General features: G+C 43.4%; 2 protein-coding genes across 2 annotated transcripts in view; one reads left to right on the top strand and one right to left on the bottom strand.

The window, feature by feature from the left end:
- Positions 1-2,347, top strand: part of cyth4a (cytohesin 4a) — a gene marked incomplete at its 5' end in the record, with an annotated part of 34,522 nt that extends 32,175 nt beyond the window's left edge. The window contains 2 exons of the mRNA XM_084328497.1: positions 1,116-1,264; positions 2,040-2,347. Coding sequence (XP_084184623.1) covers positions 1,116-1,264; positions 2,040-2,127 — 237 coding nt within the window. The 3' untranslated portion in view covers positions 2,128-2,347. The remainder of the gene's footprint in view (positions 1-1,115; positions 1,265-2,039) is intronic.
- Positions 2,348-5,990: 3,643 nt separating this feature from the next.
- On the bottom strand, positions 5,991-27,131 carry fam83fa (family with sequence similarity 83 member Fa). Its single transcript, XM_084329804.1, has 5 exons — positions 26,593-27,131; positions 15,613-15,780; positions 12,075-12,196; positions 7,154-7,980; positions 5,991-7,037 (listed from the first exon to the last, which is right to left on the bottom strand). The coding sequence occupies exons 1-5, from the start codon at positions 27,067-27,069 to the stop codon at positions 6,988-6,990; spliced, it is 1,644 nt and encodes a 547-aa protein (XP_084185930.1). The 5' UTR covers positions 27,070-27,131; the 3' UTR covers positions 5,991-6,987.
- Positions 27,132-27,495: the final 364 nt, after the last annotated feature.

Below are 27,495 nucleotides of genomic sequence, written 5' to 3'. Positions count from 1 at the left end.
CCTAGAGTTTCTGTGAACTGACTTGTCAGCAGGCACAGCACTTCTCCACATGGTATATGTTCATTTCTACTTCTGAGAAGGATACTCTGTACTATACAGAGTAATGAGTCATAAGACCATTATATCACACGTGGAATACTTGGTAATTGGTAATATCTCAAACCCCGCCCTCTTTGCTTGATCCTCCAATCACAATTGTTGTGGCTTCCATATGCCCACAAATGTGGCTCATATGGCTAAGATAAGATACAAATGGTAAATGGTGCATTTATATACTGCTTTTATCCAAAGCGCTTTACAATTTGTTCCTCACATTTTACACATTTACTCACGCATTCACACACTGACTGCGGAGGCAACCATGCAAGGTGCCAACCTGCTCATCGGGAGGAATTAGGGTTCAGGTCCCGGAATTTCAATAAAGGAATATCTTATCTTATCTTATCTTATTTTATTTTATTTTATTTTTGGTGTCTTGCTCAAGGACACTTTGACATGTTGCCCGGGAGGAGTGGGAATCGAACCGGGAACCTCCAGATTACCAGACAACTGCTCTACCTCCTGAGCCACTGTCAACCCCCGATATTCCTTTATTGATCCCCTTGGGGAAATTCAGGCATCATAGCAGCATGGGGGAGGGGAGGTACAGGTATGGGCAGGGTAATAGTAGAATACATAATACAGGCAATACAATTATAGCACAGTAGAAAAGTTGCAATAGGCAGTGTAAGCAATATAATTAATTATGCATGTACACATTATGAGCAAGTAGAGAAAAGCAATGCGGCATGGCCAACGGCATTTCACTGTATGCCCTCATTGCCCTGGTATGTATGTGATGAATAAAAATCTTGAATCTTGAGTAGGCAGTGTGATCAAGGTGCAGATGAGGGTCTGTATGCCCTATCAGTAATATTATTATTAAAACAATTGTTATCAAGATGTCTGTTATGATGATGATGATGGTGTGTGTGTGTGTGTGTGTGTGTGTGTGTGTGTGTGTGTGTGTGTGTGTGTGTGTGTGTGTGTGTGTGTGTGTGTGTGTGTGTGTGTGTGTGTGTGTGTGTGTGTGTGTGTGTGTGTGTGTGTGCGTGCGTGTGTGTGTGTGTGTGTAGTATTGTCTGGAGATATACAGTCCAAAAGGGCAGAAGATAAAAGCCTGCAAGATGGAGAGCAAGGGGAGGATTGTGGAGGGGAAGCACCAGGCCTACAGACTCAGTGCCGCCACGGCTGAGGAGCGGGAGGAGTGGATAGCATCCATCAGGTGAGAGAGAGAGAGAGAGACACACGGTCCCCCGCCAAAGGAGAGGACACAGGGGGGTCGGCTTCACAGGCACAAAATAAGCCTGGTATTACAACAAATCCTCCATTGATGAGTCGTGTTCTGAGAGGATTAGCTCACTTGCCTCAGGAGTAAAGAAAAGATGACCGGGCTCATTAACTGCAGAGCTGACATTTTTTCCAGCTTCATCTTAGTGATCTTGAATCCAATGTTAATAAAAACCCACGTTAAAGGGGCACTTCACCAAAAAAAAACTATGCAGATTTGTTTTGCACATAATCCCTCACACATATCCAAAAACTCTAAACAGTTTTGCACACATTCATTTAGTTTGACAGTTATTGAGAGTACATTTATTTGAATATGGCCATCAGTGATGTCATCGGGATATTGAAGTACAGCTCCATGAAATGATGTACAGTAGTAGATGAAAATAGCAATACATTGTCTTATAGGGACTGCTATATCATTTCATTGAGCTGTAATCAACGCAACGCAACACAAGGATTCAATGTTTCCGATGACATCACTGGTGGCCATATTCAAACTCATTAATTCCCGATAACTGTCAAACTAAAATAATGTGTGCAAAGCTGTTTTTGTGTGTGAGATTATGTGCAAAATAAATCAGTGTTGTTTTTAGGTGAAGTCCCCCTTTAAGACCTTGCAGAGACTAGGTTATGTGTCAGTGTGATTTTAAATTGTTTGTGCTCTTTATTGTTTTGATTCCAATCTGAATCTTAATCTTCCCCTTCAGAGCAAGCATCACAAAGGACCCGTTTTATGACATGGTGAACGCCCGCAAGAGGAAGATCATCAGCAACAATAATGCCGCAGTGGATTGAGACACGAGGAATTATGGGAAATATATTAATTGATTATTTATAGCATCTATCTGGGCTTTGCTGAAATCACCATGTGGTAGGATCATCCAGAAAGCCCACATGGAGACCAGAGTTAGACATGTTATGTGCAATTTGGGATCTTATACAATACACAGTGTAAACATAGGTCTAAATTATATTGCTTGCACTTAGGGATGGCCGAGTCATTTAATATTGAGTATCTGCCGATACCAAGTCCTGATCTGATAGTGTATTAAAGTTGTAGGTAAGATAAGCTTGGTAAAAAAAAAATTACGAATAGTCTACATCACTTTTTCCTTAATGGTTTTAATTGATCTTTTAACCAAAAAAGGATCGGAATTTGATCAGGCTTAAAGTAGCCGATACCGATCAATTAAAATATGCCACGATCGGCTCCATATTACGATATTTTTCCAATCCAGTTGCACTGCATGCAACAGTGAACTACGCCTCACTGTCACTCCACCCCTGACAGGAATTGTTTAGAAAGTTCAGTTGGCAGAAGGAATGGTCAGAAAAGCCTTTAATTTGAGAGGGAAGCGTTTTGAATAGGCTACAGCCACCACTGCAATACTAATGCAAGATAGATTAATTAATTATGAGAAATCTCATTCTCAATGATGACAACATTATTTCTCACATCTAATATTTTTTATGCATGGATTCATGCATACAAATAAATAAAGGGAAATGATAGAACTCTACTTCAGCATTTTTCACTTCCTACTCCTAGTGAAATGTTTTTGAAACCGGTCTGTTTCCTTTCACAGTAGCATGATCTACATTGATTGATTGATTGAAAAGTTTATTAACAGATTGCAGAATGGGTACAGTACAGTACAGCTCAATACATACAATTGTTAAGAGGATGCAGACCTGAGAAAGACGTTCGTCTTGTTTCTGCTGCTCATTACTCAGACAGTGTCACGGTAAAAACGAGTGAACCAGACAACGGGGCACCGATAGAGACAATCGATTTTATAAAAATGTTGAGGAACGTATTTGTAATGAAGATTGTCCATTGTAAATAAGTCACTGTACATGTATATTTCGTTTGTATTAACCATCATGAATTGTTTTGAGCATGTATTTTGTAAATACAAAGAGGTAATACTTTGTATTACTTAATTTTGTATGACTGTATATTAATGGCAGAATGAAGATCTTTATTTATTTTTTCCTGTACAATAATTTAGTTTACAACTATGGGCTGTTATGTCATTTCTCCAGCAGATGGCGCCAGACTACTATACTACCAGCATGTATACCAAGGATAACACTGCTCATCAGAAAATGAAAAGTTTAAACTAGCCTATTTATATAATATAAAGCAAATATTTGATCTATACACGTAGAGATATTTATATCATTACTCATCAGTATAAATATATATTTCATCTTCTTTTCTTAAAACGTTGCAAATACCATGTGGGTTGATGAGTTATGACAAAAGTACAGAGGATTCCGGGAAATATTATTTGATAAAAAGTCATAGTGAGATTAAGAGGTGCACCTGCAACGTGTGACATCAGCAAGATATCTTCCTCTGCACAGCATTTCCTGTGGTGTATGCTTATGAGGGAGTGTGTGAGAGAGAAGAGAGAGAGAGAGAGAGAGAGAGAGAGAGAGAGAGAGAGAGAGAGAGAGAGAGAGAGAGAGAGAGAGAGAGAGAGCGAGAGAGAGAGAGAGAGAGAGAGAGAGAGAGAGAGAGAGAGAGATGTGATCAGGGATGTGGTTCCACATTCAGGGGCCGTTTCAACATCGCATATATTCTAACAACCCCCATGAGAATGTAGCAGGACGTATACATTAGTTCCTGGGTACTAGGTGGTGATTATCAAAGTGGGTTGCAAGCAAATGAGAGAGAGACAGAGCCCACGTGCACATGAGATACATTTACTGCTTACTTTTCATCCATTAAATCGTAATGCATAATGCTACAGTGACATGCCATATAGCAAATTATTAGGTAAAATTATTAGGTTTATGCATTGTATTCTACCTCACCCAGAATCACAATAGGAAGCCAATGAAAATATGTTTTAGGTGAATTCGCGTATCAGGCGGGAAGCTACTGTAGGCGCCACTGTGCCAAACTCGCCACGACGCAGTTCAATTAGACCATGGCGATGTCCATGACTTGGTTTATGTCAGGGACAAGGTTTCTTCTACAAGGTGAGAGGCTTAAGTCAGTGAACATATTGCCGTGATGGTGATGTTGCGTGTTGTAGACAGTCGAGTCACTGAATCTCGAGTCGCCAGTGTTCAAGTCCGAGTCCAAGTCCCGAGTCACCAAAGAAGAGCCAGAGTCCGAGTCGACTCCCCATTACCCTATAGTCCAAGTCATCCAGGTTGAGTCCACTCCACTGCACTCCACTCTGGAATTCAAAGAGCTGACATACATCTTTTTTCTTTTTTAAAGGTCTACATTAAACATAAATGACACGGGCGGTCAGGTGGCGTAGCGGAGATTGTGCTCGTCACCGATGCAAGAGGCTGCGGTCTCGACTCCCGGAGAGTCAGCATTGCCTTGGCTCGGGCTGATCGCTATACTAACTCGTTTGGCTGAGTTAGGGGGAGGGGAGCCGTGGGTGGGTCCTGGGCGTTGTGGACAGCGACCCCTACAGTTCGGTCGGGGCGCCTGCTCAGCGAAGGTAGGATCTGGAGAGAGGTAGTGCGGCCTTCCACACGTTACACTCTCCCGGTGAGAATCTGCGCTGCCAGGCTGGCTGCCGGCTGGCTGCACATGCGTCGGAGGAAAGCATGTGACAGTCTCCGGCCTCTCGGACCAACAGTAGGGGAAAGTGCGCAACAACCAGGAAGGGGGTTGGGAATTGGCATAACGACTAACAGTGGGATGGGAGAAAAATCGGAAGAAGGAGGGGGAAAAAGATAAAAAAAAAATAAAAGAAATAAAGAAAAAACATAAATGACACAGCGGTCACCATTTCAAAGTCCGAGTCATCAGTGCTCAAGTCCAAGTCGAGTCACGAGTCCTGAAAATTAATCCAGGACTCGAGTTCTACACAACACTGTTGTACCAAGCATTTCTATCGTGCATCATTTATCCACATTGGCCACCTATGTGCTATTAGCTATTTGTAACAGTACAAATATATTTTTGCCCTTTGCAAAATAGAATCCTAAAACACAGTGCTCTCTTCAAACAAGGGAGGGTTAGAACACAGATTGTCACTCGCCCGTGAAAGACAAAACTGCTTCGACTGTACATTTGCAGCAGAGCTCGCCTGTATGGACGTAATGGAACGGAGAGATTCGTCATCAAGCGTTACAGCCGGAGCTCACTTAAGATATGTAAATAAATTACTAATCGACCACAGGAAAAAGGTACATATTGTACATTATATTATAGCCATAAGTAATATATTGACAGAGAGCATTTGAAAGCATTCTCATATTATTATTATGTTTGTATCAGGGTGGGTAGGTGGCGTAGCATAGTGGTGAGAGGACTTCCCGGTGACCACAATCATTGTTGGTTCAACTCCTGGTCGCGCCGTTTGTTTTGGACTTTCGCCGATACAAAATGTAAACATATTACTAAAACAATGAGTAAATATATGACCTATGGCTACATCATGTACCGTTCTTTCCTGTGGTCGATTACTACTTTATTTACGTTTCCCGATGAGACCATGTTGAATAACAGCAGCTTGCTCCATTTGCACAAGAGGTGTACCGTGTCACCTTTGTTTTTACATCTGATATATAAATAAATAAAATAAATATATACACTTTCTTGCACTTCATGTGGCCTTGTGATTACATTTGCATCATGTGTGTGGTAGGCCTAATAATAATGAAGACTTCACTTTTATTAATTTCTTTTAAATTTCCTTTCAAAGTTTTAATAACAAATAATAATAATAATAGAAAAACAGGCAAAACAAAGTGCAAGACAACAAGTCCTCATGTTCAGAGTGAGGAGAATACAGTCTCTCCATAGACCAACAAAACAAACCCAGACATACAGACAATGCTGTGCCCGACACAGATATAGGATGCGTTCCTCTATGTTGCCGGTACAACTATGCGGTCGCTCAACACTGTGTTCATTATTCACAGCCTATATACACAACACTCTAAGTCTGTTACCAAATGGTCCTTTTGGTAAGCTGATACTTGTGGGTGAGAGCATCGCCGATCACTTTTCCTGTCCCCATAGCAACCTGAATAACATACAGGCACCAAGCTCGACGATGCAGGCCGTCTCCTCTACCCTTTCGTCTTCACCACTACTAACAGTAGGCTCAAAGGAATCCAACGGGACATAATTAAAAAACACACCATTATGTGGGATGATGCATAATAAAAAATAATGCTATAACATAGGCTACAGTATGTTTCTCCCTCAGTGGATGCATCTGTGATGTTTAGCATACATACAGTACTAACAGATAAGATCTTGGCTCCTTTTTGGCATTGTCTGCAACACTGAGATGGAAGAGGGACATTATTTTATATATATATATAACGGCGCAGGCCATCACATTAGTTCAGATAGACAACAATACGAGCTCATCACGTCAGTAACGATAAACAACAGTGACACCCACCCCCGTAGGACAGCTACTGGCCACACTGCACTCAGTCTTAAGGGACGTCACATATAGTAGATACAGCGTAGTAACCTGATACTGGGGCCCAGGCTTTGCTGTGTGTGTGTGTGTGTGTGTCACCACACCGTGAGGTCATCTGGCTATCTCTCTTGAAATGCCCTCCTTTTTCAACTCTCTATACTGCAGCTGAAACCCTCGTCCTCCTCCTCCTCCTCCTCCTCGTCGTCCTCCTCCTCCTCCTCCTCCTCCTCCGTGCGTCTCAAGACTGAATGCAATTCTTCTTTTGATGACGCTTACGCCCCTTAAACCCTGTTGTCGGGAAGAAGAATGAAAGGTGGATTAGCCAACAGACTAGCAATCCAGACAGAGAGGAGCAATCGACAGTGCAGGGACAAGCGAGAGATGAACACATTTTGAACACGTACCGTCGTCCTCTGCCGTGTTGAGGGTCTGCAGGGACATGCTCCTTTGGACGAGCTTTGCCGGTTTCTTGCTCATGAATTTCAACAGCGACGGTTTCTCTATTATCTCGAACGTGTCCTCCAGCTCGCCCGCGTCGACGCCATTGGCCTCTGAGACTTTGCAGGCGGGGGAGGGGTTTTGCGGAGGGACCGTGTGCTCCTCTCGGGCCTCGGGGGTCTGATCGGTTCCTCTGCCTTTCAGGAAGTTCCTGAAGGAGCTACGTGGTTTCTTTACACTGAGGGCCTGCGGCTTCTTCGCGCCTCCTTTCCCCTCCTCCTCCTCCTCATCTTCCTCCACCACGGCTGGCGGAAGCGGCGACCGCGGGCCGACCCCGTCCGGTTTCTCACCCGCCGCGCCCGTGTTGTTGGCGTGGAGTAACCTTTTCGGCAAGCCGTTCCTCTGATCCGGCCCGTTGCCCAGCGGGTCCTTCCGAGTGGACAGATCCTGCAGGGAACCGGTGCGTGCCAAGCTGTTCCCCACCACCAGCGAGTACTTAGGATTGTGGTATTTATGCGCAGGCACCTTCATGTCCACCTGCCTGGAATCCCCGATAGACACTTGGAAGCGGGAGGTGGTGACGGGCGGGGCCTGGGGCGGGGCCTGGGGCGGCTCGGGCGGCTTCTTGACCGGCGCGGGCGGCGGCAGCTTGGTGACGTTGAACTCCTCGTACAGGTTCACCTGCTCCGACACGGCATATGTCTCCCTGAAGTCGGTGTCGAAAAAGTCCACCACCTGTCCCGTCATCACGGTGATCGTGTTCCTGTCCATCCGGGAGGAGCTCCAGGTGAAGCTGGAAGAGAGTCAAGACACAAGCACCTATTAGCACCTTATTAGCACTTTATTAGCACTTTATTAGCACTTTATTAGCACTTTATTAGTACTACAGCTGTTAAGACTTGAACTAAACTTGAACTGCTGTCCACAGGGGTTCTTAAAAACCTCTCAGGCCGAGACCCACATTTAGAAATCCAGTTTCACCCTGAGAGACCTAAGCCTGGTAAACTTGTACTTGGACTTGTACTTGGACTTGTACTTTTGTCATGTGAGGACTAGAGGTGGGGGGGTGGATTGATAAAGCGATATATCGCTATATTTTGCATCGATGTAAGAAAATGTTATAATCCCATTTTGCTGCGATGATTGGAGTGAGGTGAACAGATGGAAAATGTTATCTTGTTGTAAGATAAAAGAGATGATGAGTTACTAGCAGGGGTGTAACGGTACACAAAAACCACGGTACGGTACGTACCCCGGTTTTGAAGTCAAGGTTCGGTGCGGTTTTTCAGTACAGTGAGGGAAAGTTTGGCTTTCCATGTTCCACTCAGGGGTGATGTAGTGTGCAGTAACTAATTGTACTTGTAGGGCTGTCAATGAATATTCTATATGAAATTAATAATCGACTTGTAAAAACATTTAAATAATAATTATTTTATTATATTGCGGGGGAAAAAGAGCCCCCGGTGGGCGGTCGTTAGTGGTTAACATACCGTTGTATTCGTTCGGTACACAGCCGTTCGGTACGGTACAGTACACACTGAAACGGTTCGGTACGGATACGTGTACCTTTACACCCCTAGTTACTAGAGTGTTGTGGACTAGAGTGGAGTGGACTAGAGTGTTGTGGACTAGAGTGGATTAGACTAGAGTGGAGTGGACTAGAGTGGAGTGGAGTGGAGTGGAGTAGACTAGAGTGGAGTGGACTAGAGTGGAGTGGACTAGAGTGGACTAGAGTGGACTAGAGTGGAGTAGACTAGAGTGTTGTGGACTAGAGTGGAGTGGAGTGGAGTAGACTAGAGTGGAGTGGACTAGAGTGGAGTGGACTAGAGTGGACTAGAGTGGAGTAGACTAGAGTGGAGTAGACTAGAGTGGAATGGAGTGGACTAGAGTAGAATGGACTAGAGTGGAGTGGACTAGAGTGGGGTGGACTTGAGTGGACTAGAGTGGAGTAGAATGGACTAGAGTGGAATGGACTAGAGTGGAGTAGACTAGAGTGGACTAGAGTGGAGTAGACTAGAGTGGAGTGGACTAGAGTGGAGTGGAGTAGACTAGAGTGGAGTGGACTAGAGTGGACTAGAGTGGAGTAGACTAGAGTGGAGTGGAGTAGACTAGAGTGGAGTAGACTAGAGTGGAATGGAGTGGAGTAGACTAGAGTGGAGTAGACTAGAGTGGACTAGAGTGGAGTAGACTAGAGTGGACTAGATCAGAGTGGACTAGAGTGGACTAGAGTAGAATGGACTAGAGTGGAGTAGACTAGATTGGAGTGGACTAGAGTGGAGTGGACTAGAGTAGAATTGACTAGAGTGGACTAGAGTGGAGTAGAATGGACTAGAGTGGAGTAGACTAGAGTGGAGTGGACTAGAGTGGAGTGGACTAGAGTGGAGTAGACTAGAGTGGAATGGAGTGGAGTAGACTAGAGTGGAATGGAGTGGAGTAGACTAGAGTGGAGTAGACTAGAGTGGACTAGAGTGGACTAGAGTGGAGTAGACTAGAGTGGACTAGATCGGAGTGGACTAGAGTAGAATGGACTAGAGTGGAGTGGACTAGATTGGAGTGGACTAGAGTGGAGTGGACTAGAGTAGAATTGACTAGAGTGGACTAGAGTGGACTAGAGTAGAATGGACTAGAGTGGAGTGGACTAGAGTGGGGTGGACTTGAGTGGACTAGAGTGGAGTAGAATGGACTAGAGTGGAATGGACTAGAGTGGAGTAGACTAGAGTGGGCTAGAGTAGAGTGGACTAGAGTGGAATGGACTAGAGTGGACTAGAGTGGAGTGGACTAGAGTGGAGTAGACTAGAGTAGAATGGACTAGAGTAGAATGGACTAGAGTGGAATGGACTAGAGTGGACTAGAGTGGAGTAGACTCTTTTTTTTTTTTTTTTTTTTTTATTTGAAGTCTTTATTTCGAACATGCAATGAATACAACAAACAATAACAAAAAAGAAAAACAACTCAATCTGCATGTTCGAAAAGGAGTAGGAAGAAGTATACACTTATTTAATCCTACCCCTTTTCCACTACTCAAATGAGTGTACTATTTTAAACATAAAAAAGAAAAGAAAAGAAAAAAAAATATATATATATATATATATATATGCAAAACAAAAAACAAAAACTATATATGTATAAAATAAAATAAAATAGAAACAAAATAAAAATGTAAACACCTGTGAATATCAAGTCCCTTCTTCATCCCTGTACCTTGTGAACATAATTTCCTTATACATCAGTTTGAATTGTCTCATGTTTGGACATTGCTTTAACACCACATTAAGACTGTTCCACAGTTTCACTCCACATATTGAGATGCAGTGTTTTCTCATGGTAGTGCGTACGTTTAGCACCTTTAAATTGTGTTCTCCCCTCAGATTATAACCCCCCTCCCTATCAAAGAACAATTCTTGAATGTTTCTTGGAAGTGCATGACTTTTTGCTTTATACATTAATTGTGCCGTTTTAAATTCCACAAGATCATTTAACTTCAATGTCTTTGACTCCAGAAACAATATGTTAGTGTGATCACGATAACCTGCAATGTGAACTATCCTTATGGCCCTTTTTTGGAGTATAAAAAGTGGTTGTAGTGTAGACTTATAATTGTTTCCCCAGACTTCAGCACAGTAATTTAAATATGGTAAAACTAGTGAACAGTAGAGAATGTAGAGTGATTTTCTATCCAGGATGTGCTTTACTTTACTCATGACTGAAATGCTTCGTGAGAGTTTAGATTGGACATGTTTTATGTGAGGTTTCCAACAGATTTTATGGTCTATTATTACACCTAGGAATTTATTTTCATAAACTCTTTCAATAATCACATCATTTATTTTAACTTGTACCTGAGTATCCAATCTACAGTTTCCAAACAACATAATTTTAGTTTTGCTCAAGTTCAATGATAATTTGTTTCTATCAAACCATTCCTTCAATTTCTTCATTTCAGATGTGATGACCTCTAAAAGCTGCTGGACATTCTCACCAGAAAAAAAAAGATTAGTGTCATCCGCAAATAAAATACATTTAAATATATTGGATACTTTACATATCTCGTTAATGTACAAGATGAACAGTTTTGGACCCAACACTGACCCCTGGGGGACACCACAAGCAATGTCCAAACATTCAGATTTATAATCTCTCATTGTCACAAATTGTTGTCTTTTATTTAGATAGCTTCTTACCCAGTCCAATACTAGTAGTACTAGTAGTGGACTAGAGTGGAGTGGACTAGAGTGGACTAGAGTGGAGTGGACTAGAGTGGACTAGAGTGGAGTGGACTAGAGTGGACTAGAGTGGAATGGACTAGAGTAGAATGGACTAGAGTGGAATGGACTAGAGTGGAGTAGACTAGAGTAGAGTGGACTATAGTGGAATGGACTAGAGTGGAGTAGACTAGAGTGGACTAGAGTGGAGTGGACTAGAGTGGACTAGAGTAGAATGGACTATAGTGGAGTAGAGTGGAGTGGACTAGATTGGAGTGGACTAGAGTAGAGTAGAGTAGAGTGGAGTAGAGTAGAATGGACTAGAGTAGAGTAGAGTACAGTAGAGTGGAGTGGACTAGAGTAGAGTAGAGTGGAGTAGAGTAGAGTGGACTAGAGTAGAGTAGAGTACAGTAGAGTGGAGTGGAGTGGAGTAGAGTAGAGTAGAGTAGAGTAGAGTAGAGTAGAGTAGAGTAGAGTAGAGTAGAGTAGAGTAGAGTAGAGTAGAGTAGAGTAGAGTAGAGTAGAGTAGAGTAGAGTAGAGTAGAGTAGAGTGGAGTAGATTGGAGTAGATTGGAGTGGACAATTCAACTGGAGTTAGGATCACATTAGAACATCTACTGCTCAAGTCCACCACAGTTCAGACTCCTGTGAGCATGTGATACCCAGTGCAGTGTGATATTCTCACCTGTAAGACCCGAACATGACTTTCTCTCCGTCTACCAGCATATACTTGGAACACAGAGAGCCGGGAAGCTTGCCGAAGGACAGGGCCAGCCCTGAGCCTTTCACCGTCCGCACACGGAGGTTCTGTAAAGAGACACCCGTTTAGTCATACACCCGACCTGGGATGACATGACATGACATGACATGTACTGTAAGCCTGAGTCAACAACAGCCGGCTACAGTATCAGGTATACTGTGTCGTACCATGTCTGCCTCGCTGGTGTGTGAGGTGTGTTACCGCCCACAACTAAATTCAACTTTCAAGGTAAGCAAATCCCAAACCCAATGAGGAGCTTGAAAACTAAACCCCTTGAGCATACAGGCTGGGCATGTCTATTTACCAAGCACTGTGTGTGTGTGTGCGTGTGTGTGTGTGTGTGTGTGTGTGTGTGTGTGTGTGTGTGTGTGTGTGTGTGTGTGTGTGTGTGTGTGTGTGTGCGCGTGTGTGTGTGTGAGAGATAGAGAGAGATGGGGGGGGGGGTGGAGTGAGAGAGAGGGGCAGAGAGATGTAAGAGAGAGAGATGTAAACACGGAAACGGACACGTCAGTAGGACACATTACGACGTTAATCCTTTGCAGGAAGGAAAGATAAAATGGATCTTTATTAAATATGGGAGTCAAACCAGCAACAGGGGAGGGGGAGGGGAGGTACAGACAGGGTAATGGAAATAAACTATAGGAATAGAAAAAGTAGAGGCGGCTGGGTGGCGCAGCGGTCTAAACGCTCGTCACCAACGCAAGACATACACATTTACATTTACATTTAGTCATTTAGCTGACGCTTTTATCCAAAGCGACTTACAAGTTCTGTACGACAAGCCATCAGGAAGGGCACAACTCTATCAGCTGAGCAACAATGTTCATCAAAGTGTTGAGTGCTACAGTGTAGGTTAGTTTATTAGGATAAGTGCATGACAGTAAGGTTAGTTAGGGTTAGATTTTCTTTTCTTTTTTTCTTTTTAATTCAGATAATGGTTGAAGAAGTGCGTCTTTAGTCGACGGCGAAAGATTGGACGTGTTTCGGCTGTCCTAACTGGGGTGGGTAGTTCATTCCACCATTGTGGGGCAAGAGACACCGGTATCGAATCCGGCTGTCAGCGTTGCCTCCGGCTTGGCCGGCCGTCATACTAACTCAATTGGCAGAGTCAGCGGGAGGGAAGCCGGTGGGGTGGTATTCTGGTTGTTGTAAACAGCGACTCCTACAGGTCGGTCAGGGCGCCTGCACAGCAAAGAAGGGATATGGTGAAGGTAGTGTGACCTCCCACGCGTTAGACTTCACCAATGAGAGTCTGCGCTGGCAGGTGAAAAGAGGTTGCTGGCTGTCTCCTATGTGACGGAGGAAGCATCTGATAGACTTCAGGACTCCCTAGACCGACCAGTGGGGGGCACATGCGAGCAACGACCAGGAAGGGGAGGGGGGAATTGGCATAACGACAAAAAATTGGGATGGGAGAAAATCTGAGAAAAACAAAAGTGGATCAAAAAAGGAATAGAAAAAGTAGATAATACAAAATATAAAAATGAAGTTAAAGGTGCTCTCTGCTGGACAGGTGAGACATATATATATATACTCGATCGATAATATCACTATGGGCCTATGTACTGCCCACCCTGGTATAATATACAGATTCTATCCTAAGTCAACTACATGTACAAATATATATATATCTAACCTAAGTCTACTCTATGCAATGCACAATACTTTGTGCAATACTTGCAAAACTACTGTATACCCTGGTGTAAGTAAACAGATTACTGCCGATTAGCATATATGAATATAAATGTGGGTATACAAATTAGATTTAAGATGTGAATAAATGAATGAATGATATGAGAGTCCTTGTGCAAAGTGCGCCAGAGTCTGTGAAAGGGTTCTGTAATTAGAAATCCATCAGTTCTAACTAAGTTCTCCGGTTATCCAGTTCTCAAGCCGCTGGCCAGGTCAGTCCTGGCCGAGGTGATTTGTGGTGCGTCTGGGGGAACGTGTTCCTCAATGGCTGAACAAGCATTGAGTTACATTCTTCAGGATTGTTCTCCAGGATCCATGAACATTCATTTCTAAGGAATAACAGTAACAGAGCCCGGGACTCTGAATAGGGCATTCAAGAAGCTTATCAGCTGACAGCACTATTCCAGCGTTCCACTTACAGACCCGGTGAAGCGGGGCAGAGCTTCAAACCTCGCATGCACCGGATACAGGTAGGTCCTGTGTCTCTATGGAGCTAGAATAACAAGGAGCTGGCCAGAGGAATGCTGGAGCTAGGCGGGCACTTTATCTTTCAGGTACTGCGACTCACAGGGAAATATAATAATAACATGCCTTTGTGTTATGATTTCTATTCACTTGATGGACAAATAACCACATCTCACAAGCCCGGTGATAAGCTATCTGAAATGTATTAACATTAAAAGGTGCTGTAAGTGGTATTTTGTTGTTAAAATAAGTGGTCCACGTGTTCAAATAATATAGTGTTTGGTCAGTCAAGTCTCTCTGCTCTCCATTTTCTGGTATCCTGTTCTCACTTTATCCAATCAGGAGAGAGAACTCCACACTGCAAAAATTATCTGGCAAAAATAAGAAATAAAAAACGGCTGTCCTTGAAACAAGTAAAATAATCTGCCAGTTCAGTAAGTAAATCTGGCTTGGCAAGATTTCTTGAAATAAGTCTTTTTTTTACTAAAATCTTTTACGGTAATAAAATTTAAAGTTAGTGCTGATCTTTTTACTGAACATGCTCATATTTAGAGAACCTCGTACTGGGTTTGTTACATGGTACAGAGGACATCCTTAATCGCAGATCATAATCACAGACACTGCCCCTGTAGCTGCGGTGGGAATTGAACCAGCGACCCGTGGAGGCACTCTTCTAAACGTGTCCTTGTTCAGCTGCTGTTTGTGTTTGTAGACCTTTTTCAATGGAACTGCGTTGCTAGGGGAACGGCTTGGGCCCAAGTGTATATCCGGTCAGTTATTGATATTAGTTTGAAGAGGTCTAAAGGTCCAATCAATTATCCAAACATCAACAAATGAGTAGACCCACCACCAATAAAGAAACACGAGGGAGAGAGAGAGAGAGAGAGAGAGAGAGAGAGAGAGAGAGAGAGAGAGAGAGAGAGAGAGAGAGAGAGAGAGAGAGAGAGAGAGAGAGAGAGAGAGAGAGAGAGAGAGAGAGAGAGAGAGACTAACACTACTGTATTTGCATACTATTTATATTTAGGCTGTAAAAGGTTAGTTTACACTGGCAATGTTTGTAAATACTGGTTCCAAATAGGTTCCAAATAGCATATTTTCCAGCTACCAAACTCTTCAACAATGTATGTGAATAATATACCCCATATTGATTGATTAAAAACTAAATTTGTAAAGTGCTTTGGATAAAAGCGCTATATAAACGCAGTCTATTTAGCATGAAATTAAATAAATAACGAATCCCGTAATGGGGTTTTAATCTGATTCTCCCTGTAATGGACCGCTGTGTTGTGTTATGCTACCGTCTCACCCGTAGCTGTGCTGCGTTGATCTGCAGACGGCTGCACATATCCAGGAAGTGGGGTATGCCCCGCGCCTCTAGCACGGCGTACACGGCCACCCCGCGCCTGGACGCTGCATCCAGGAGGTCCTGGAGGATCTGCAGGTCCGTCAGCAGGTCCATGACGATGGCCACCACCTGGAGAGAGACGGTTCAAGAGACAGCAGGATGAGATGGATGTCATGAGATGGATGAGATGGATGAGATATGTCATATCTCAAACCCTGCCCCTCTTTTCTTGATCCTCCAATCACAACTGTTGCTTTCCTCAGCCAACCAATGGAAGCAACAGCTGTGATTGGAGGATGAAGAAAGGAGGGCGGAGTTTGAGATAGGTCAATGTGTGGTGGTGGCAGACCTGGATATTTTCCCTAATGGAGTTGCACTTCCGCGTTCGGTTTGCGCAATCTGATTGGCCACTGACGTTTCTGGTCATGCGACATGTGCGCCAATCGTGTGACGCCTGTTTCTATCACCGGTTAAGCTTAGGCACTCTTTCGAAGTTGGTTAAGGTTAGAGTTTGTCTTAGAGCAGGGCGATAGACCACCAGCCCTGATTCCAAACTCTAACCTTAACCAACTTCGAAAGAGTCGCCTAACCTTAACCAGTGATAAACTAGGCGTTAGGTAGTTTGCAGGCTGTTCGAGGCGGAAATAGGCGCAGAAACAGGTGTCATGCAATTGGCGCACATGTCACATGACCAGAAACGTCAGTGGCCAATCAGATTGCGCAAACCGAACGCGGAAGTGCAACTCCATTAGGGAAAATATTCACACGACCTGGATGAACCTGGCTGGTTCCCGGCTGCATATGAACGCTATACTTTGCTTGCTTCATATCACAGCCGGACAAATGAACATAGACTGAAATTAACTTGATACTGTATCTCCCGCATGTCTCATGTAATTTCCTTTTACTTATTCAGAAGCATTTTATATCACCTAAACATAAAATCCGGGCCTCTAATTTGTTGTTGAAGTTGTTGAAATGGTCCAACTTGTCTGTCTGAGTAAGTGAAATAAAATCACATGGCATACCGTTGCCTGGGAGATCTACTGTTAATTTCAGTCTATGTTACATGTAATTTGCCCGGCTGTGATATGAAGCGAGCAAAGCGTAGCAGTACTTATACAGTCGGGAACCATACAGAGGGTGAACCACCATATTTCCCTACACATACTGTACTAGTAAGCATTGGTGAACGTTGTATTGCAATAACTGTGTTGTTATTGTGTCAGGTATAGGATGTGTGTGTGTGTGGTGAAGTTGTCATAGTGGGCCATAGTGGGCCACAAATTAATTGATAAACACAGGCAGGCTCTGTACATAGGGGCGACAGTGGGTCAGGAGGTAGAGCGGTCGTCTGGTAGTCAGATTCCTGCTCCTCCCGGGCAGCGTGTCCTTGAGTGTCCTTGAGCAAGACACTTAACCCTTAATTGCTCCCGATGTGCAGGTTGGCACCTTGCATGGTCGCCTCCGCCATCGGTGTGTGAATGAATGGATGAATGCGAGAAAAGAAAAACCGATGGACGTTCATCAGATAGTGGACGTCGAGTCTCACCGTTATTATTATGGTTAAAAACCCTGTCGTTACCACTTTACTCATCCATCATTATGACTCATGACTCATGTACATCAGAACGCCTCGGAGATCTATGAGGAAATAACGGCCGGCATTCCGGCAGGAACTGGTTCTTCCGGGTGATCACCGGGGGGTTTCTCGCCATCGTCTAGCCTCGTCCCAAGAACCTCGTAACGTACATTTCCTCCCCCGGAACCTTTTCCCCTTTAACTCTTTCTGCGCCAAACCTGAGTATTGTCGGGTTTCGTCGCCAACCGTTGAGAGCCAAAACCCGAGTATACTCTGGTTTTGATCCTTTGATCTTTTTCCTCTGATCCCCATTCTCACGCGGACCTCCCTGTATCTCCCTTGCACCGCTGCCTAAGTTAAAATCGCAATGATGATCGAATCCTGCCAGGTGGCAGTATCGCCTACCTTTTGAACTGGGATAGTTTAGTGGGGGACACTTAAAAAAAATGTGTTGCAAGAATTCCTCCCCCTCAGAGGACAGAGCGACAGAGCGATCGCTCGAAGATTTTATCGCCTCAAACCTATTTCCCGTAAACACGAGTATACACATATACACAACTAATCGCGATGGCGATGGGATCACTGGGGATTATTCTTTTTGGAGTACCTTCTGGCTAAGGTAAGGTCTATTCTATGTCTATTTTACATGTTTTTGTACCGATCACAGTGTCATATTTTAAAGGACCTAAAACATGCTTTTGGTAACGATCGCAGTTTTAAGTTACAACAACCCCCCCCATGATGATTTTGTGAAGACATATGTACATGGTATATACATTTTATTTTGAAGTATTTGGGGTTTCAGGCGAGCAACCCGAACGATTTGGGCATATTGCTTATAATGCGTCATATCTCGCGATCTATGAAAAAAGAAAGGGGTGATGTTTAGCGTGTAATAGTGTTCAAACTACAGTATGTAGGAATTAACTGGTTAGTCAGTGATGGACTATGAACAATGCCTGTCAAATGAGCCATACTATTGTCTCCATAGCTATAATACAGAACACACGATGGGTCTGCAAACATCGCTAAAATGGTCAATAACGCTGGCGCTATTGAGTAAAGATGGGAAGAAGAGTGTGGCAGTCAATGAGTTAACAGATGAATTACCCACCTGATGTCACACTGTAGGGGCCAATGTGATCCGATTCCATTTTTTAACAAATGATCTATTAACCCCTTTCGGGTGTACGATGTCACATGATGTTATTTCTAAGTCCTAGGAAAGTATGATCAATATCTGTGAACATGAGCTACTCTAGGAGGATGAGGAACAAGCTGGACGCTATACTGGAAAGTCCCTCCCACCCCCTCTATGAGGAGCTAGGCAAGATGAGGAGCACCTTTCAGCCCTCGACACATCACAAACTGCCTCGGCCAGTCCTTCGTGCCAGTAGCTCCACAACCGGGGGCATGGGCTGCTGCCAAATAGTTGGAGAACTAACGGCTGTAGAACTTGAGAACTGTGAGGACTGGCTGACTCTTAATTACTCTGGCGCAGTGTACTACTACTATGTAGTATGTATACCATATATACTATTATTATTATTATTATTATTATTATTATTATTATTATTATTACAGATAGAATATACTGCCAATCCACTATTCATACCCTCTACCAAAGATTCATACCATATTATGTACTACTCTGATTATTACTACTTATGTTATCGAGCCATTTCAGACTTTACACCTGATGACACCACAACAGGTTTGAGCTTCAGTACACTAGGGTTTTATGATACAAAACAAACATTGACATGTTGACCGTTTTTCAGAGTAGTATTTTATTTTCAGATTTTTTTTGTCCCTCTGTGTTCTTTATTACCATCATATGGTTCTAACTATTTAGTCACTGCCGATGTAGGGGGGATGTTTGGTGCTGAGCCAACCTTACCTCTGCCAATCCTCCTGGCAAACAGCCCCATGTGTAGACACCGCCGGCGGTTAGCGTTTGTTCTGAATCATTTAAGGATTCAAATGAATTCTTTCATCATTTAAGCCAAGGTTTCTTTCGTGTCTTCATTTGGGGATATAGTCACTAGTCTCATCCTAGGATCAACAGGAGTCAAGTCAAGTCAAGCCAAATGTATATTATTATGTATATTGTATATAAAATATACAATGGAAGACGATACAGCGTAGCTTCTTGAAATGAATTGTTGTAACAAAAAAGAATGTGCTCTTTGGTAGAGGGTATGAATCTTTGGTAGAGGGTATGAATCTTTGATAGAGGATATGAATCTTTGGTAGAGGATATGAATCTGTGGTAAAGGATATGAATCTTTGATAGAGGGTATAATAATAATAATTTAGGACCTGCTCAGAGGTCATCATTCGGCACGCATGCGATGCATGAATGCGATTCGTATCTGCGATTAACCCATCCCGTCGTCCTTCCCCCCCAAGGGCAGCCGGGAGCAGACAGGCGTCAACGTGAGCCGCGCCAGGGGACCAATCCAAGTGCTCCTGTCCGTCTTCGTCAAGGACGCCACAGCGTTAGCGATCTATTGTTGTTGTGCATCTTTGGTAGAGGGTATGAATCTTTGGTAGAGGTTATGAATCTTTGGTAGAGGGTATTTACATTTACATTAACATTTAGTCATTTAGCTGACGCTTTTATCCAAAGCGACTTACAAGTTCTGTACGACAAGCCATCAGGAAGGGCACAACTCTATCAGCTGAGCAACAATGTTCATCAAAGTGTTGAGTGCTACAGTGTAGGTTAGTTTATTAGGACAAGTGCATGACAGTACGGTTAGTTAGGGTTAGATATTTTTTTTTATAGTTTTTTTTTTAATTCAGATAATGGTTGAAGAAGTGCGTCTTTAGTCGACGGCGAAAGATTGGACGTGATTCGGCTGTCCTAACTGGGGTGGGTAGTTCATTCCACCATTGTGGGGCAAGGACTGAGAATAGGCGACTTCTCTTTGATGACCCTCCCGGAGCTTGGATAGGAGTAGGTCTGAGGCGGCCAGAAGATGCAGAGCGTAGGGGTCTTGAGGGTGTGTAGTTAGAGACCATTGACCGGAGGTAGGCGGGAGCGATTCCCTTTGCCGCACGGTATGCTAGGTCGAGGGCCTTGAAGCGGATTCGTGCAGCAATGGGGAGCCAGTGCAGGTCCCTAAGAAGTGGGGTGACATGGGCCGACTTCGGTAGGTTTGAGATCAGGCGGGCCGCTGCGTTCTGAATGAGTTGAAGAGGCTTAGTGGCAGTGGCCGGGAGGCCAGCAAGCAGTGCATTGCAGTAGTCGAGGCGGGAGATGACTGTTGATTGGACGAGGAGTTGGGTGGCTTCTTTTGTCAGGAAGGGGCGGATCCTTCTGACGTTGCTCAGGAGGAATCGGCAGGTTCTGGTCGTCGCTGCGATGTGAGCAGAGAAGTTCAACTGGTCGTCGAGGACAACACCAAGGTTCTTGGCGGTCGGGGACGCAGTCACAGCTGCATTCTCGACTGTGATTGAAAGGTCGGTTAGGGGGGAGGATTTGGCCGGCAGGTGGAGCAATTCTGTTTTGCTTAGGTTCAGTTTGAGGTGGTTGGACGTCATCCAGGCGGAGATGTCGGACAGACAGGCCGAGATCCGCTCAGAGACGTGGATATCTGAGGGAGGGAAGGAGAGGAAGAGTTGAGTATCGTCGGCATAACAATGGTAGGAGAAGCCATGAGACGTGATAATGTTACCCAGTGATTTAGTGTAGAGGGAGAAGAGAAGGGGTCCTAAAACCGAGCCCTGGGGGACACCCGTCCGCAGGGGGCGGGTGGCCGACAGGGTCCCTCTCCATGACACTTGGTAGGAGCGGTCATTGAGGTATGATGACAGCCATGTCAGCGCAGAGCCAGCCACTCCCATTCCTGCGAGGGCCGCAAGGAGGATCTGGTGGTTGACTGTGTCGAAGGCTGCAGATAGATCTAGGAGAATCAGGACAGAGGAGAGGCCTTTCGCTTTTGCTAAGTGAAGTGCCTCTGTGACCGCAATGAGGGCTGTCTCTGTGGAGTGACCAGTCCTGAAGCCTGACTGATTAGGGTCTAGGAGGTCATTCTGTAAGAGATAAGCAGTAAGTTGGTTGGATACAGCACGTTCAAGTGTTTTAGAAAGGAAGGAGAGAAGAGAGACAGGACGGTAGTTGCCTATGATGGTAGGGTTCAGGGTTGGTTTTTTTATGAGCGGCGTGACTCTGGCTTGTTTTAGGGAGGTGGGGACCACCCCCGAGTTGAGTGAGGAGTTGATGGTTGCAGTTAGGAATGGGAGGATGTCTGGTGCTATGGTCTGGAGGAGTGGGGAGGGTAGCTGGTCCAGCTGGCAAGTAGTCGGACGGTTCGACGTTACCAGTGTCAGGGTCTCTGCTTCTGTAATGGGAGAGAAAGATGACAGAGTGAAGGATGAGGTTCTCGATTCAGCATTTGGAATGGGTGGGGGTTGGGAGAAGGAGCTGCGGATGTTCTCCACTTTTTCCTCAAAGAAGATCGCAAAGTCTTCGGCAGAGAAAGATGAGGGAGGGGGGGGTGGGGGGGGAGTGAGGAGGGAGGACATGGTAGCATGCAGTTTGCGAAGATTCTTGGCAGAGGCCTCGATCCTATGGTGGAAGAAAGAAGCTTTGGCATTAGTGATGGTTTTGGAGAATGTTAACAAGAGGTTGTGATATGTGTCGATGTCAGCAGTGAGGCGTGACTTTCTATACTTCCTTTCAGCTGCTCTCAGGACCTGTCTTTGTTCTCTCACTGGATCTGTCAGCCATGGACTGGGTGGGGAACGGCGGGCAGGTTTCTCAACGAGGGGACAGAGCTTGTTGAAGGAGGTTGCAAGGGCTGAAAGGAGGGTGGAGGTTGGTGGAGGTTGCCATCTCTGTGGAGAGAGCAGAGAAGGTGTCACTCAAAGGTAGAGCGGATAGTATGTCAGAGGAGAGGGTATGCATCTTTGATAGAGGATATGAATCTTTGGTAGATGGTATGATTATTTGGTAGAGGGTATGAATCTTTGATAGAGGATATGAATCTTTGGTAGAGGGTATGAATCTTTGGTAGAGGGTATGAATCTTTGGTAGAGGATATGCATCTTTGGTAGAGGGTATGAATCTTTGGTAGAGGGTATGAATCTTTGGTAGAGGATATGCATCTTTGGTAGAGGGTATGAATCTTTGGTAAAGGGTATGAATCTTTGGTAGAGACTATGAACCCTTGGTAGAGGTTATGAATCTTCGGTTGATGGTATGAATTTTCGGTAGAGGGTATGAATCTTTGGTTGACAGTATGAATATTTCTTGAAGGAATGAGGAAAGAGCATTTCCTCATTCCTTCAAAAAGTATTTGTATATAAGCTGACATCACAAATACATGTCTCACGAGCCTACATGACAATGGAACGACACCCCCCCAACAAGGATGGTACGGCTTGCCATAGGTGTTGAGTCTACGCAGGCAACCGATTGATGATAATAATAATAATAATAATAATAATAATAATAATAATAATAATAATAATAATAATAATAATAATAATAATAATAATAATAATAATAATAATAATAATAATAATAATAATAATAATAATAATAATAATAATAATAATAATAATAATAATAATAATAATAATAATTATTATTATTATAATAATAATTATAATAATAATAATAATAATAATAATAATAATAATAATAATAATAATAATAATAATAATAATAATAATAATAATAATAATAATAATAATAATAATAATAATAATAATAATAATAATAATAATAATAATAATAATAATAATAATAATAATACACATGGAGTGTACCGACAACAAAGACTTTCTCCTGTAGGGACACATCTGACATGGTACACCATTTTTGGTCTCCTCCTCCTCCTAGACAGTTTCACTCTCAGAATCCATCCACTATCGGGTCATTTTCTGGTTCCACAATGTGTGTGTGTGTGTGTGCGTGTGTGTGGGTGTGAATGCACATGTGTGTGTGTGTGTGTTTATTTAAATGTCAAGGTACTGATGTGTGGATAGGTAGCGGCATTGTGTACACATACCGTCTCTCAAAGAACATCACCTGACAAGTTGCATGTGGCAACTTGTTTACTTTAGCTTGAGGGAAACAATCTCGGCATAAACCTTTCCATATTTCCTGCCAGCTATTGATATTAACAAACACTGCGACAGTGGGCCCATTTTTAGAAACGTTTATGTTGTCAAGTTTGAACAGGATGAGTTCATTAAGCTGTCGGAGGCTGTTGTACCGACTGTAGACCTAAGACAAGAGGGGACGATTTATATAACCTTTACAAACTGATGTCAATGTGTTATAACTTATAAAGCTATAAACTAGCCTATATATTTTATTCAAATGAAAATAAAGGAAAAAGAAAAGAATGAAAGGAGAAGAGGATATCTAACTATATATATAGTTAGACACCAGTGGCCCAGCACGGTCACGCGGTGTCTGCATGAGCCCTGGTCTCGCCTAGATAGTGTTACCATCTTCCAACGGCTCAAATAGAGCAACTCTGTTTCTGCCGCCAGTTAGGACAAAACCTCTCTCTTTACGCTGCTGCTAGGCTCTAGCAGCCCATGCAGTGACATGTGCCAAGCCAATCAGGGAGGAGCATCCTGACATTCAGGATGGCATGCTGTAGCCCATTTAGCAGGCCAACCAAAGGAGCCTCAGAGATGTAATCGTGTCGTGTACATGTATAACGTTTTCGTATGACGTGCTGAGAAGAAGGGAATTTTCTTTTTAATAAGGTTGAACAAGCCTTTGTCCTCCCGCTACAAGTCCTGATGTGAACCTGTAATTATGAGCTGTCCTGTTAGCCTTCTATGCTTCCGTCTTGTTGAAACGTGCCTGTGAATCTTTCCCATATCAGCAGATTTTTAGAACAGTGAATATAAAACCCTTTCCCTGTTTCCAAAATTCTCTGTAATATTCAGTGGGCGTGGTATGTTGGCCCAATATTTTTAGATATCCCCCCCTGGTGAAAACAATAAATAAGCCTAGAACAAGCTTTGAGTTGGAGTTTAACCCTTTCACGATCACACTACAACGGGTTAACACTTTCACTACCACTACAGACTGTTAACCCTTTCACTACCACACTACAGACAGTTAACCGTCTGTAGTGTGCTAGTGAAAGGGTTAACCTTCTATAGTAATGAAAGGGTTAAAGTGCAATCCGCTTATCCAAAAGCAACAAGCAACCTCAGGTAGGGGTTGTTTATGTTTTTATAATAATATGCTACAAAACAGCCTTATGTTGGATTTAATGAGGGCAAAATTGCAATCTATCATCACCATTAGGGATGTCCCGGTCGGATCAGTAAGTTCGGTATCGGGCGATCACGCCATATTTTAATTGATCAGTATCGGCTATATTACGCCTGATCAAATTCTGATGCTTTTAAACAAAACAAATCTATGAAAACCATTAAGGGAAAGCTGTGATGCAGGAGATTATTTCTTACATTTTACAGTACATTTACAATTAGTCATTTAGCTGACGCAGGAAGGTTACAACTCAGGCAGCTAACTAAGGGTAAGTAACTGTTCGTTAAATAGTGTTGAACTTGAATGCTACAGTCTTGAGTGCATAGTAGTAAAGACATATTAGCATAGTAGGTTGGAATAGGCAAGGTAGATTCCTTGTGCATAAATTAATAGTAAAAGACAGTAGGTCGATTTAGTAGTTTTTTTTATTAAATATTTTTTTTAATTTCAGATACTGTTCTTGATGCAGAGGTATTCAATTACCAAGCATATATCTTACATACACTGGACTGGTTTTACTAACTTGAAGTTTGAAGTCTGCACTATGCTGCTGTATTATCTAGGAAATACAAATATCTGATCTTTCAGATCAGCAAGACCGACGGCTACTCAGTTACAGTGGGAGACAATATTGTCACAAGGAAAGATGAAATTACATACCTGGGTTCCATCCTAGAGGCTAATCTTTCCTGTGACAAAATGGCATCCAATGTAATAAAAAAAGTCAACCAACAAACTCAATTCTTGTACCGGATCTCCTCTCTGGTAAACAAGAATACCCTGAAGACTCTGGCAGGAGCACTCATTCAAGGGTACTACTACTATGCTTGCACCTCATGGTACCAAAGCACCTCAAAGGCACTAAAAACCAAATTACAAACATCTCAAAACTAACTAGTCAGACTACTGCTTGACCGGACTCCTAGAACCCACCTCACCCCTGCCCACTTTGACAACCTAGGATGGCTTAGAGTAGACGACAGAGTACAGCAACTTGCAATGGGCCTGGTCTACAAGATACACTACACGACCAAGGTACCCATGTACATGTCAAAATACTTCCCAAAGGTCAGTGAATACCACGATCACAACACCAGAGGGAGCTCCACAAATCATGTTAAACCCAGATTCGGCTCAAACAAGGGACTAAACACGTTTAGCAATTATGCCACATCAATGTGGAATGCCCTACCCAAAGCTGTAAAGGAATGTGAATCACTACCCACTTTCAAGAACACTCTCAAAGAACACCTACGGGAGACTGCAATTCGAAACTGGCCCCTACAAATGTCCTAACCCAGTTGTACAGTAAATTACCAAGTATGGCTTTGTCAGCATTCCAATGTACAGTGTACAGTGTCCCCCACCCACCCCCTACTCAACCCCCCCCCCCCCTCCAATGTACAGTCCCCCCCGCAACCTCCCCCAATGTACAGTTTCTACGTCAAATGTATATACACTCTTTTTCTGGACACTTATCACAAACAGTACTGTATTTGAAAATCTGGTATGTCATAAATGTATAGATGTAGCAGTACTGTCTATCTGTATGTCGTGTGTGTCATATATGTTATGATGAATTGAAAATGGGGGACCCTGATGTAAACAAGACAAAGGTCTTTCTCTGGTCTGCATCCCCTTAACAATTGTATGTATTGAGCTGTACTGTACTGTACCCATTCTGCAATCTGTTAATACACTTTTCAATCAATTCAATCAATCAATCTGATTGTTCTCATAACAAATTATAAAGCCATGTCTAATGAACTGAGAAAATCCTATGTCCTTGTTTTCTCAAATCAAACGCATGATTAGCCTACAGGAAGTAAGCTATAGTTGCACTTAGCCTTGGGGTACTGTCTCTTGTTCACAATTAGACATCACATGACATCATCAGATAGTATAGTACTCGGGTAGCAGTATAACCTGTAGTATAACCTGGCTCAGTACAGGCCAAGTAGGTCAAATACATGTTCATGAAATTGCATAAATCTTAGCCAGTGGTTAAGTTGAACTGTATATGCTGTAATAAACTGCTCTATATGTGGCAGTGATGACTGTTCCTTATCGAAATAATTTTCCATGAATTGATCATTTACTGTACCTTGTTCGATTCTTGAATGAGTCTCCTGACCACCTCCTTTATATGTGGGCCATTATCCTTAGGCGGATGGGTGTAAACGGACACCCGTGTGACCCCTTTGTAGAACCCGTTGCTGCCCGACCAGCCAATGTCCAGGGGGGGGACCTCAGTGTCCGACATCTGGGGCCAGTATGTCGAGTGGACCCCCGAATCCGCACTGGACTCCTCCTTACACTTTTCATTTTCTCCCGAGTCAGAGTCACTGTCCGACGTGTCATATTCGTGAAAAGTATCACGGATTAATTTAATTTCTCTGGCGGATAGAAAGTCTTTAACGTTGTCCTCCTTCAAGCGCACCTTGAACGCGCCGTCGCCGTTGCGCAGCAGTTGCTCCAGCGCGGCGCGCTGCTCCTCGCTGTAGTAAAACTCTGGTTTGGATTCCGAGATCTTCTCGTTGATGTGCTCGTCGTCCATGCACGCGAGCTGAGACTCGGCCATAACAGCTACTGTATAGGCTACTTCTCTTGTCAACGGGTAAGCCCCGCCGTCTTGAACACACCTTTACCTGTTCACAGCTACTGTACAGTACAGTGCAGGTGAGAGGTACAACAGGTGATATGATGACGCTCAACTTCTTTTGAGTGGAGACGGGGAGGAGCTTGGAAGGTGTAATTCTCTGTGACCATGGTTGGAATTGGAAATAGTAAGCAGAATGATTTGATTGTACTTTATTGTTTGAATTTTGTACTTCACTTTGTACTTTAGTTTTGTATATTGTATATTTTGTATGGTGTTTGACCTTTGTTCTTTTAAATTTTTACTGTATGAAGCACAATCGCAGGGGGCTCATACAGAATCAAGCATTTCACTGTAATGTACATTACGCGACAAATAAAACAAAACTTGAAACTTGAACTTGATAGC

Source organism: Notolepis coatsorum, assembly GCF_963971535.1.
Source record: "Notolepis coatsorum genome assembly, chromosome: 14".
Classification (NCBI taxonomy): Eukaryota; Metazoa; Chordata; class Actinopteri; order Aulopiformes; family Paralepididae; genus Notolepis; species Notolepis coatsorum.
The sequence above is the reverse complement of the archived record's forward strand: the minus strand, read 5'-3'. Positions and strand labels throughout refer to the sequence as shown.

Excerpts from the sequence above, each read along its gene's own strand:
- fam83fa (XM_084329804.1), bottom strand. The coding sequence starts at position 27,069 with ATGGCCGAGTCTCAGCTCGCGTGCATGGACGACGAGCACATCAACGAG. Across the intron at positions 12,197-15,612 it reads TCAACGCAGCACAGCTACGG|AACCTCCGTGTGCGGACGGT; the intron begins GTGAGACGGTAG and ends GTCTCTTTACAG. Across the intron at positions 7,038-7,153 it reads CAACACGGCAGAGGACGACG|GGTTTAAGGGGCGTAAGCGT; the intron begins GTACGTGTTCAA and ends TCCCGACAACAG.